Genomic DNA, 12805 nt, shown 5'->3' with positions numbered 1-12805 from the left:
ATTACGTGCACCCTCACCCCCAAAAAATGTGAATTATGTATACCCCCTCCAGCCTGACTATTTTAAGGCTCTATGAGTTGTTAGTAGAAAAAAAGACAACAATACCCTTATTTATAAAGGCATTGATGAAAGACCATTTATGCCCTTATCTTCTTTTGTCCTTCATTTCTTTCCAAATCGGTTAGAAACCCTAGATTGGAAATAGCAAGCCTTCTCTGTTGCAAACGTCAATCGATGAACTCCAACAGCCCATATCCCTTTCACAAAGCTTGAATTAATTCGTCACCAGGAAAGAACTTGAATTAATCTCTCCCAGAAGAAGGAACTGTGTACTAAATTCTACGGTTAATACATTAATTCATAGATTGTAGAGTTCTCAAATCTAACAATTTTCATCGCTCCAAATTTTGGCCTTTCAGAAATTCTTCTCATCACATGAAGATGAAGTAATTCGCTTTTTCAAACTTCTATCTCATGTTTTCCTCTTATGTAACTCCTTTCTCTATTTTGTGCCTTTTCCTACTTTAGTGTTTCCATAATAGTGCATTTGTCAATCCATGGGCATTGTATCCAGACTGAGAATTCTTATTATCCACAATTCCATCCAAGGTAAGAAATAGAATCCATAGTTCAGATGTTCTCAACGTCACTCTGTTTTCTTTCGTATTTACTGTTCTTCTTCTCAGTTCTCACTTCATTTCTCTCTAGGTCAAGAGATTGGGAATAAACTCAATGGTAGTACTGAAAATAAGGTTTAAGTAAAAGAGTATGAAGGTCATATTACCTCTTTAAAGGTAATATGGTCATTTTGAGAATACTTTTAAGCCAACAGCTAATATTTAACTATCTGGTTTATTTAGCCCGCCCCACTCTTTCAAAACCTCTGAATTGAAAACCTGGAAGCAAGATGACTTAATCTTATGCTTCCAACTTATTGATTTAAGATGACAGACCTTTTAAGTAAATGCAAAAATATACTCTATCTACTGTAAGCACAGCAAGAAAAATCACGTAAGTTCCCAAAATAAAGTTGTATTTGTATAATACAGTTTGGAAGACACACCTTCACTTCAGATTTTCGAAGGGTCTTAATCATAAACCGGTCATCCTGAGACAGAAAAAATACACTACCACTTTTCCCAGGAGATGAGAGCTCTCTAAGAGCATCATTCCCACAAATGGACATCATATAGTCTGCAGCGTCAATCTTGAACATCTCCCTTAGGTTTCTGCCAAGAAAGCATATTAAATTATGGGAGGTATATTATAGGCATAATAACCATGATGTCATAGATTTTAATCTGGAAACAATGACCTTCCAATCCCAGATTAAGAAAAGAACAAAGAAAGTAGATTTTGGTAAGAGGACCAAACCTTCAACGTGCACAGGATTAATTCATTAGACAGCTCAAATTCAAAAATAGAACTTGAAAATAAACAAAAAGAAATTCAAAGAATAGACTATTAGACAAATTAACAGAAGCACATTTTACAGAATAATTGTTTAACTGTATACCCTTAATATACAGAAATGATTCTCTCTGTCGTAAAGTAGCAAGGCTAGATAACTGAAATCAATAATTTGAAAGAACAATTCAAATGGAATAGTCGTTGCACTAACTGAAATTAAGTATGAAACATCAGCCTTTATGACAGTTCCCACAGAATAAAGATGAACCACTGACCTGAAAACCATCGGACAGTAGTCCTTCCACTTAAAATCTTCTGATTGGTGCGGGGGTGTCAATTGTGACCCTTCTCTAGGGAAATTCATCCAAAAGCTTGCTCGGGGACCAAAGTCTGATGCTCGAACTTCTCGTCTTTGAATTGGGGTTATTTTCCCAACAGTGTACCTGACCATATAATAATGCTGTTAAGCATATTCATCCAAAAGCCCTCCAGATATTCTCCACCCAGATGATGATCAGGTTCCAATTTTACATCCATTCTTTATGCATCTGTGCTTCACATATATAGGCATTTTACATGGCTACACTTCTTAACTTAAATAAGATTTCAGTTTGCTCATCCAAGCAGATAAAAAAGATAGAGAACTTTAAGTATATAATATAAGAGCAAGTTGTACAATTACAGTAGAGGAATATACCTGATTCCAAGCTGCAAGCTGAGCATTAAGTCATAACTTCTATGACCCTTGATAATCGCTTCACCAGGTTTTTTCACCTCCTTCGCAAGTTTCTTCTGTCGCCTTCTTGCTCTTTTCGATGATGATGAAAAACTATTGTTAAGTACAACTTCACTAATCAGAACACCTTGCATATATTCTCGTTCTAGTATTGGGGGATTTGTGTAGGTTTCCTTTTCGTCACCTTCTAAACCAGAGTCTCCTGAACTCAATGACATATCATGTCCAATTACTTTCTCAATGGATACCTCAAGACTCCAGCGCCTTTCTAAAGAAACATTCTTAGATCGAGATTGATCCAAATTCAGTAGGTTGCCTTTCGGAAGCTTATCAGATGACACTCGATGTGAAACTTGGTTCTCACCAACTTTAATATCCCCAATATCCATTGAAGAAGCATGACGGATGTGTTTTCCATTGTTCTGCTTTCTAAGATCTGGCAACAGACCTCGCTTTCTTAAAGCATTGAGATAAAGCTCCTGCACAGCTGGGAACTTGCTACCTCTTGGGTAAAAAGCTCCTTTTCCATCCTTTAAACCCCTGGTCCAAGTTCCTACATAGCAGCCACCATCATTCCAGGTATAAACTCCAAATCCATGCATCATTCCATCCAACCAGCTTCCTTCAAATGAATCTCCATTTGTCCATGTAAGAGTTCCTTTTCCAGACATTTTCCCCCCTTTCATGTTTCCCATGTAAACATTTCCATTTGCCCAGGTATACTTACCAGGACCTTCAACGACTCCCTGAATCCAGGATCCTTCAAAAGCATCACCATTGTGATAAGTTTGCCACCCCAACCCATGTTTAAGATTCAACCGCCAGCGTCCCTTATAGACTACTTTATCAGGTCCAATATATGTACCTGTACCTTGAATATAGCCACCAAAAAATTCACCCTCATAAACTGCTCCAGAAGGCCATTGGATTTTCCCATGTCCATTCCTCATCCCCCTTCTCCACTCTCCCGCATATACACAACCATCTGACCATACATACTTCCCAGTGCCTTCTGGCATGTTACCAAGTAATGACCCAGAGTACAATTCCCCATTAGTAAGTAAGAGCTCACCAACTCTAAATCCAGAGGTTTCATAAGATGCATGAGAGGCTTCCCCATTAGCTAGTACACCTGGTTGTTCTATGTCAATAAATGAAATAGCATCAAGAGACCTTGTTCGTTCTGCCCAAGAAAGTTCCCTTCCTGCATTATCAGTGAAGGCCACAGAGCCAGACATGCATAATATCCAAAAGGATTCAGCCGCTTTATGGATGAGGCTCACCAGTTCACATAGGCTGGCAGATAAATTAGGATACAACAGAAGAATCTTAAACAAAGCGTGATATGATTTCTCAGAGCAGTCTCATTTTTTTATCTGACCAGAAAAAATAAGAATTCAGTAAGGGAATGGTTATGCAGCTATGACTTCCGCTTTATAGAAAGTCAAACTAATGCTCCAATGAACTAAAAATGAAGTTAATGCGAGAAGTAAGAGCTTGATCCATGGCAACAAGCAAATGGAAAATTCCAAGACATCAGGCTAAACAGTACTCCTTATTTCTACATATGAAAATATCACCAACTAGAATTGTTTAAAGGAAATATCAATAAATACACACCAACCATAGAGAAGAGCACCTCTTCAAGGAAAATTCATGATGTAGACACCCCATTTTGTCAACCCCCCTTGGCAATGATGACAACAGGATGCAGATAGGTACAATCTTGACCTCTCAACAAATGTCTTGGATATGGAGAAACAACCAAAATGCCTCACATATATAACACTGAATTTTATCATCATAAAAGACTCTTTAGCTAATGTGAAAAAGGCACGGTTCACTTCCTCCAAACATGGGCCTCAGCTGGTTTTTTTCTAAAAGTGCTTTGGAACAGTATTTTGCAAACCAAAAGTAGACAAGTGGTAAGAAAACCACAGCATGAATAGTTGTAGGCCTTTGGGCCCTTGACCCCCTCATGTGGGGTCCCCTGTAGATAGGGGACTCCTAAACCATTCCCAACGTCAAAGAACCCAAGCCTGTCCTGTAACCCATTATATAGGCATTGAAAGTCGCCTGAAGGCACCCAGAGATCAAAAAACTCCAAGTACACAAAAAAGTTGAGCCTTTCAAAACATACAGAAAGAAGTAGCCATTTGCCCTCTCTTGAAAACAGGAGAGGATAAGAGTTTATGTTCAAAGAAAAGGGGGTCCTTCCCTCTTCAACCCTGATCTAGGGTCAAACTCAGCTAAAATTTCTTCCCCTCTAGTTAGCTCCATGCAGTGTAAAACAATACATGAAATGTGGTAGTGTAATATAGAATAAAATAAATGACTCACAAAGATATACAGAGATAATAGGTATTTTTCATTTTATGCAATAGTGTACAGTAGTTAACTGAACATTATACATAAACCTGAGCCTAGGATAGACATGCAGGAGAATGTTCAAACTTCAGTTCTTTTAATTTTTAAAGAGACCAGTCTTTTCTGAATGAGGTGGGAGTATACTTAGCACCTTCACACCTCTGTAACCTGATCCTTACCTGAATCTCTGACCAGACCATTAGATCAAACTCAACTCTTTCCCCGTTCCCAGGATCTAGTCTAACTGCCTTAGGTCCCAAGCCCCTCATCCTAGGTAGTGACTTGTCATCATGTTTGTCATCCACCCAGCATCCTACATCAGCAGAGGACACCCCAAGGGCCAGTATGCCAAAGGAATTTAAGTTTGATATTCCAATTAAAAGGTGAAACACTAAAAATTCAGCATTCAATTTCAACACAGTAAGTTACTAGTATTTGTTTCGCATAATGAGGAGGGGGTAGGTGGGGGGTTTGCAGAGAAGAGAAACCCATATAAACAGTTTGATAGCAAAGTCCAAGCCAAGGAAAACCAAGGGCACCTACATTTTAATCTCAAACCACTACAAAATTCCTTGGCATCTCCCTTGAACTATTGTGGGTGCTGATTCTCCATTAATTAAAAACTTTTCTCATGAGTTATGATGTATTTAGGCCCATCCTCCCTTCAATGGCGTTCCAGTTGCAGTCTCTTCTCCTTCCTGTAACATTCTGACACCAAGATGTTGTAGACACTTTGTTTGCACTAAAAGGAATGCTTTTGCCCCTCAATATCACAAACGAAGAAAAGGATTACCGCTGACTCACGTCATCATGGCGTCAGTCATGCATCACAGCATGAAAATAATCACCACAAAAAATAAATAAACAATGCATAAATTAATATGGCCTTTCCAAGGTAATTTTAACAAGAACAAAGCTGATGCTGAAATAGTGGAAGATGATAACAATGTTCAGATAGTATCAATGACCTCATCCCAGTCCATATTAGTGAAAGAGTGAATGAAATAAAAAAAACTGAGTCAGTGTACGGAGACCAAATCAAGCACAGAGTCAAGAAAAGGAAAATTATGGGTGATCTGAATCGTCCAAATTATTTTATTTTACGTCCCCCTTTCTTGAAGGACAGTATAAGCACATAACTAATCTTTCTTTAACGATTGTAAACTTCCCATTGCATCAAACTCTATGTAATCAAATCGATGAGCTAACAGGAACCTTGCATCCGATCACACATGGATCTGCTGAACTCAATAACCACAAGTTATATCGTACTTCCTCTCCCAGCACCTTCTAAATCGACGAACTACATTGAAGCGCTAATCTAGTATTCTCAAGCATCTAAACTAAAAGAAAGACTCCAAAACAATCAAAAGATAAAATAAACAACTTCAACAGTTATAATTGCAAAAACTGTCCTCGCATACCAAAACCATATTCCACAATTAATCAATACAGAAAATACCCAAATACATAAAATATAAGAATGTTTTGTTTCTCTCTTTTCGTCCACTCTTTTTTTTGGTTAAAGGATAATACCTGAAGTGCGAACCAAGGAAGCATGATGAAGAACACGAAAACAGAGGGGAAGTAGCAGTAGAGAAACCACAAGAACGACAACAAACGGCAGCTCTGCTTGTGCTTTGAAGGAGTGATTCTCTTCTGGTGGTGGTGGTGGAAGAAGAGGCAGTGGTGGTTAAATTTCTGGCTGGTTTTGACGACCACAGATGTCAAAAAGGCTATACGAATCGAATCCGAACAGGAACCGCCCTTGAGCTTTAGAGCTAGACACTAGAAATACCAACAAGTAGGCATTTGTTAATAAGCAAACAAGGTAAGAAAAGGCACTTGCGAAAGTACAAATGAGGGAATTCTGGAATTTAAATTTCCACCGATTGCCTTCTTCTGTCCTTGCTGTTCTTCCTGTTTTTCCTTTCTTTAATGTTTCAGAGCCAATGATCTGAAAGCGTTTTAGAGTTCAAGACAAGAAAGTAAAAACGTAGCTTACCAATTCCGTCCCGTGTTGCTCTTCCGTCCCTGTTGCTCACTATACAACACTTCCGAGTTCCAACCACGCCCGCGTTTGACCTGTCGCCACCCGTTAGTCTTTAGTGTGATGGTGATGCAGAGTCAGGTCACGCACTCACCTCCACTTACCCACATGGCATTATTATTTTCACTTGAAATTTTTTGACGCTCAAATTAAGGATTTTCTTTTTCTTTTCTTTTCTATCAAAGAGAGAATTAATAATAACCCTCTAAAGAAATACTAGGGCACCGTTTGTTTGCAAGGTGGTTATGTAATGTGGGTGAAAGAGAAGGAAATGAAAGAAAGGGATTTTGTGAAAAAAGTATTAACAGTCACAGAACACCTGAATTAAACAAAATTTTAAATCAAAAGCAAAATGCAAAGCATCCCTAATCGCTTCAAATTCAAGTAATTTGGCAGATTGACCGTGGCAAGCAACAATAAGTCGATAATCTCCATTCCAAATGATATTACTTCGACCACCTTTTCTTGTGGCAACTAACCATGATGCATCAATATATTTTAAAGTGGCCTGGAATAGGATCCAGATAGTGTGTTTTCACCACTTGCCTCTCCTTTGCCTGGTCCAAATTTGTGTCATATGAATTAGGTTCGAAATCTATTAGAAGTTTTTGGAAAATGGCTAATGTACTTGACAAACTCGGCTAAACACCATTAAAAGTATAATTACTTCTTGACAGCCAAATAGCCTAACACAACAGAACCCAAATAGAGTGTACGTTTTCTAGTTGATTCAAATCTTTGTATCTGTTTTCAATAAATTCTAGCAACTCATGTATGGCAACGCCTCTAAATATAGTCGTATCGAGTCTAAGTGGGGATATTTTCCAGCAAGCTTTTGCAAAGTCACAATGAAAGAGGAAATGGGCTATAGTTTCAACATTTGTTAGATACAAAAAACATCGAAGTGTATAATTGGCATTACAATAGAATAAAGCTCTATTTGTGACAATTACTTCATGCAATGCTCTGCTAATGAAGGAATTTACCTTGGAAAGAGACTTGATATTCCAAATTTTTTTCTATGCAGTTAAAGTGAATGTGGAAGTTTGTGTAGGGTCATAGTTAGATTCATCAGTCATAGCCTAATGATAGGCAAACTTCACATTGAAGGAGCTTGATTTAGATGTAGCCCACACCCATTCATCATAGGGTGTTGAGATAAGATGGGAATAGTTTGACAGAGATAAGATGGGAATAGTTTGAAATGCCAAGCTGGTTTGTGGAGGAAAGAGGGAGTTTTCCTAGGCCAACCTATGAATTTTATTACAAACAATGGTCTATTGCCCATATGAGGTTGGGCAATGAAAGAGAACCTTGGACTCCACATGTCAATGAAGATATGGGCTGACCATCCATTTTCAATTTCCTCATTAAGCCCTTCCTAAGGATTTGCCTTCTAGCTATTATACTCTTCCAACCCCATAATGCACTAATGGGGTTAGGAGCTTCTAAGAAGCATTGTTGGGCAAAATATTTGGCTTTACACACTCTTGCCCAGAGGGTGTTTAGTTGAGTAATGAATCTCCACCCTTATTTAGCTAGTACAGCCTTATTAAACTAATAGAAGTCCTTAAAACCCACCCACCCACCCATGCTCTTGGAGAGGCACAATTTATCCGAACTTATACTTCTGTCAACTTCATTCTTCCACCAGAAAGACCTGATTAATTTGTTGAAGTGGTTACATAATTTATTGGGAAGAAAGAAACATGACATTGCATACATAGGGAGAGCAGTTGTCACTACCTTAACCAAGACTTCTTTTCCTCAATGGGAAATGAGTTTTTCTTTCCACCCACTAAATTTTGTTGATAATCTACCACTTAAATAAGAGAAAGTAAGTAATTTAGACTTACTGAAAGTGGATGGAACACCTAAATAAATTCCATGATCTTAGACCTCCTATGTACCTAAGGTCGAAGAAATGTACCACTTGGAATATGAGAGGACCCTTTTGCTGAAGAGTACTGTAGATTTTGCATTGTTTACAAATTGCCTCAAGATGATTTGATATTCCTACAAAACATAATTAATCATTGAGTATGTTGTTTAGTGGTAGGGGTAAAAATCATACAATCATCCGCAAAAAAATAAATGATTAATTTAAGGTGCATTCCTAGCCACTCTTTGATCCCTAGGAGTCTGGGTATCCCTGAGGAGATGAGCTAAGTCTCTTTGAAAGAGCCTCCTAGCATAGGATAAAAATATAAGGGCTAAGGGGGCATCCTTGTTTAAGGCCTCTTGAGGAGTAAAAGCTTCATTCAAGGTCACATTAACTTTAATTTGATACTGAACAGTAGTGATGCAATGCTTTGCGGAGATCTAGTTTAAGAGCCATATATCCCTTATTTGACTGAGATATTTTTATAAAATATAAGCACTCATGTGCCAAATAGATATTATCTGAAATGGATTTACATAGCACAAAAGCACTCTGAGTCTCGCTGATTAACTTTTGGAGCAAAGGCTTAAGCCTATTTGCAATGTATTTTGCAATTATTTTGTAGGATACTATACATAAGCTAATGGACCTTAGATAACTAACCTCTTGAGGATTCTTTCGCTTAGGGATGAGAGTGATGATAGTCTTGTTTAAGCTCTTTAGGAGAAAACCTCCTCTAAAAAAATATTGTACTACTTTCACCAAATCATTCCCAATTATATCCCATTTCTTTTGATAAGACATTGTAGGTAGTCCATCTATTATTGGGGTTTATTACCATTCATTTGAATAACATTCTCTTTATCTCCTCATTCGAAAAGTCTTCACATAAATTTTCATTTTCTACATCAGTAATAAAGGTAAGGAGCCAGTAAATAAATATGAGGGAATATGAGGATGAGAAATGCTAAGTAAATTAGAAAAGTGAGCAAATATTTCACCTATGATTCCATTTTCCTCGGAAAGCCATCACCCATTATGTGCTTTTAGTTTGTAAATGGCATTAGTGTGTTTTCTTTGCTAGGTAACATAATGGAAAAAACAATATTTTGGTCTCCAGTTTTAAGCCATTTTATCCAAGATCTTTGGTGCCAATATCTTTCCTCCTTTTTCAATAAAAATGATAATTTGGTGGTCAGTGCAATCTCCTCTTGGTCTATATGGTCTATTGGTGGCCTTTGTTATAATTCTTCTAGCTTCTTTTAATCTCGGTAATTTCCTTATCTAACCTAAGCATATTCTTTTTACTCCATTGCTTCAAATGATTTATACAAGAATAAATTTTTTGTTGGAGTAAGAACGTGGGACCCTTGATTATCAAAAAACCAACCCTGTGAAATTTTGATTCTTTAAGTCAAAATATTCTTCCCATTTGGTCTCGTAAGAAAATCTCACCGGCCTTTTTTTTTTTTTTTGGGCCTTTGTAAGGGTTACTTCATAGGGGTATGGTCTGACCCCACCAAAACAATTTGTGTGCATGGATGCCATTATATTTAATAAACATAAGTGCATTACAGAAAATCTTGTCTAAGTTTTCCTTAACTAAGGCCCTATCTTTCATTTTATTTGATTAGGAAAAAGTAGGCCTCGTGCAATTAAGTTCACACAGGCAACAATTTGGCTAGCTTTCGTGATTGATCTATTAGAATTCAACCTGGTTAGATGACCAATAATCTTAGAGATTAGGATATCAAAACCTAACTCGATCCGTTATATCAACCGAAATCGATTGAAAATTCAGGCCCAACAAAATTCATATTTATTGGATTTGTTTCAAATTTGGATATATGACTTTTTTCTAGTAATGCTTTTGTTGATGTAATTGGTCATTGTACAAATTAATGGTTATTTATACAAATTAAATTATTCATTAATTTTAGTTTTTTATTGCATTATATTATTTCCTTTATATTATAAAATAAAGAAGATATATTAAATACAAAGAAGAAAATTATGACAAAATGAGTTCAACTCTTCTATTGAGTTATTCATTACATATTTATAATAGAACTAGCATTTTCTTTGATATGAAAATATCATATTCTACAAAGAAATACAATATATGATTATCGCACATAATAAGATTGTTTTAATATGTAATGATGGATTACTAAGATCTTCGATTAATATGGGAATGCGAATCACCAAGATTGTACACTGAGATGACTGAGATCTTCATTTGAAAGTTATATATTTCTTACTATCAAGTCATGAATATAAGATTTTATACCGGTCAAAATGAAAAAACACAAATCAATTTATTTAATATTAACTTAATATTTAAGAACCTAAACAACACCAAACTATAGTTTAAAACCAATCAATTTTTGCCAATAGAATGGAAAAAAAGGAGAGAGAAAAAATGGAGGGAGGGAGGTCCAAAACCAAGACATCCTTAATTTTACAATCTTTACATAAGAGTACTCTACGAGAAGTACATTTACAAAACACATCATTCAAAGAATTATAAAAATTTCAAATAATAATTTAAAGAATAAATCATATATGACCTGGAACCAATTTGAACCAAATCTATTTCACAGCTAAACTAGTGGGTTCCATAAGAATTTAAATTGTAGTTAAAAAGATCTGAAAAGTTTTTTTTTATTTTTTATTTTTTAATTCGGAAGTTAAATAAAAAAAAAATTCTAGAAGATGTTTCCCGGCTAAAGTGTTAAACATGTACAGTAAAATTTTTTTTTTTTTTTTTTGGTACTGATCATCAGATCATGCATAGTGAGTTCATTTCACCATTTATATTTTAATGTTTTTTTTTTTTTTAGGTAAACAAATCTTGATGTGCAAAGCGCGTAGTCGGCGCAAGTAGCCATGCCAATTGTCTCTAATTTTTGGCGCATCTCATTAAATACCATATTTTTTAAATTAAATTAAGAAAAATTAAAATATTATATATTCTGCCACAATAAAAAATTAAATATTAATTTTCAATTCGGAATCTATCAAAAAACGGCAAGGCCCCACAATAGACCACCAATCAAAAGGCGTTGAACTTAGCGTTTGATTCACGTGGGATGCCCAAACACAGGGGCAATTTTGACCAAAAAAATATAGGGGCAATTAGAATATTAGACAATTAGTCAATGACCTGTCGACAGTTGAGTTAAGTCGATCTTGGGAATTGCGCATTTGAAAAATAAATGAAACCACTTTTTTTAATTTTTTTTTTTTTTATTATCTCAAAAAGGTTGGTTGGCTTGGTAAAAATTAAGATTCATAATATGACTTTTTCTTTTAAGTCATAATGTGTGATCAACAATTTTAATCTCTTTGTGGTCAGAGGGAAAGCTCCCCCACCTATATAAGTTATCTCCATCTATGTATATAATTATCTAAATATGTATTAGGATCTGTTTGGTTATATGAGTTTGGGATTTTTTTTTTCTTCGTTTTTTTGGTTTATCGACTTCCTACGTGGAAGCGTAGTCTTTTGCCAATTGAACCACCCTCGGGTTGAGTCTGGAGATTTTAAATATCTAGAGATTTCAAATCTATAAATTTCAAATATATGGAGTCATAATTTATAAAATTAACTGCTTGGCTAACCAAATATGTGGAATGAAATATGTGGATTCATCTATGATTTTTGTGAATGTACAAATGTTTAGCATTTCTATAATAGGGTTGAAATCTCTGGATTTCACCTCATACCCATAAATCTACAAATTCACATTTTTAGGTATAAATCTTGCATTCATGAATCCAAAATTTTGAAATCTTTAGATTCATGCAACCAAAATTGATCTGAACAAAATTTAATTTTAAGAAAAAATTATTAATATAAAATTACCACTCGTTACCTTATATGTGTCAATTGGATTATATCGAGAAAGGTGATCTGGGTTTATTCCTTTCAATTATGCAATGATAATATCAATGATGCCTTGATAAGAAAAGGCTTGAAAGTGTTTATATTCTTTAAGAAAAGAACATTTTCTTTTAATTGTAAGATAGGGACCCATATGTTAATGTTAAATTTTTAAAGAATGTTAGGCTGGTGATCCCTATTAAGAACAAACCCCCCTTTTTTTTTTTTTTTTTGCTAAATAGATAGAAAAAAGCTTTGCTATGTAAATTCCAACCATGTATTTTATTCATATATTTAAAGGTTCTTTTTTATTTTATGGAGGAGTATCTACTTTAGATTTTGTAAGATAATAATAAGCCAAGGAAAGGCAGCCTACCAAGAAATTCTTTGGACTGCGGCACTATTTTGTCATGTTTGAGTGATGTGATAACTAAATTATTATTGAATTTTTAGAAGAAGTCAAGAAAGAAAAAA

General features: G+C 35.5%; 1 protein-coding gene across 3 annotated transcripts in view; it reads right to left on the bottom strand.

Annotated features, from left to right (window-relative positions):
• Positions 1-6622, bottom strand: part of LOC149023714 (phosphatidylinositol 4-phosphate 5-kinase 9-like) — a 32834-nt gene extending 26212 nt beyond the window's left edge. The window contains exons 1-5 of one of the 3 annotated variants that reach the window (XM_089144219.1): positions 6519-6622; positions 6050-6301; positions 2108-3522; positions 1686-1853; positions 1064-1229 (exon numbers count right to left, since the gene is read on the bottom strand). In XM_089144219.1, coding sequence (XP_089000345.1) covers positions 1064-1229; positions 1686-1853; positions 2108-3384 — 1611 coding nt within the window. In that variant the 5' untranslated portion in view covers positions 3385-3522; positions 6050-6301; positions 6519-6622. The other 2 variants (XM_089144218.1, XM_089144220.1) reach the window with 2 other exon arrangements.
• Between the last annotated feature and the right edge of the window lie 6183 nt (positions 6623-12805).

The sequence above is a fragment of the Hakea prostrata genome, chromosome 2 (assembly GCF_041222555.1).
Source record: "Hakea prostrata isolate BN-2017 chromosome 2, UWA_Hpros_2, whole genome shotgun sequence".
NCBI lineage: Eukaryota > Viridiplantae > Streptophyta > Magnoliopsida > Proteales > Proteaceae > Hakea > Hakea prostrata.
Note: the sequence above shows the minus strand (reverse complement) of the source record. Positions and strands in the feature narration are given on the sequence as shown.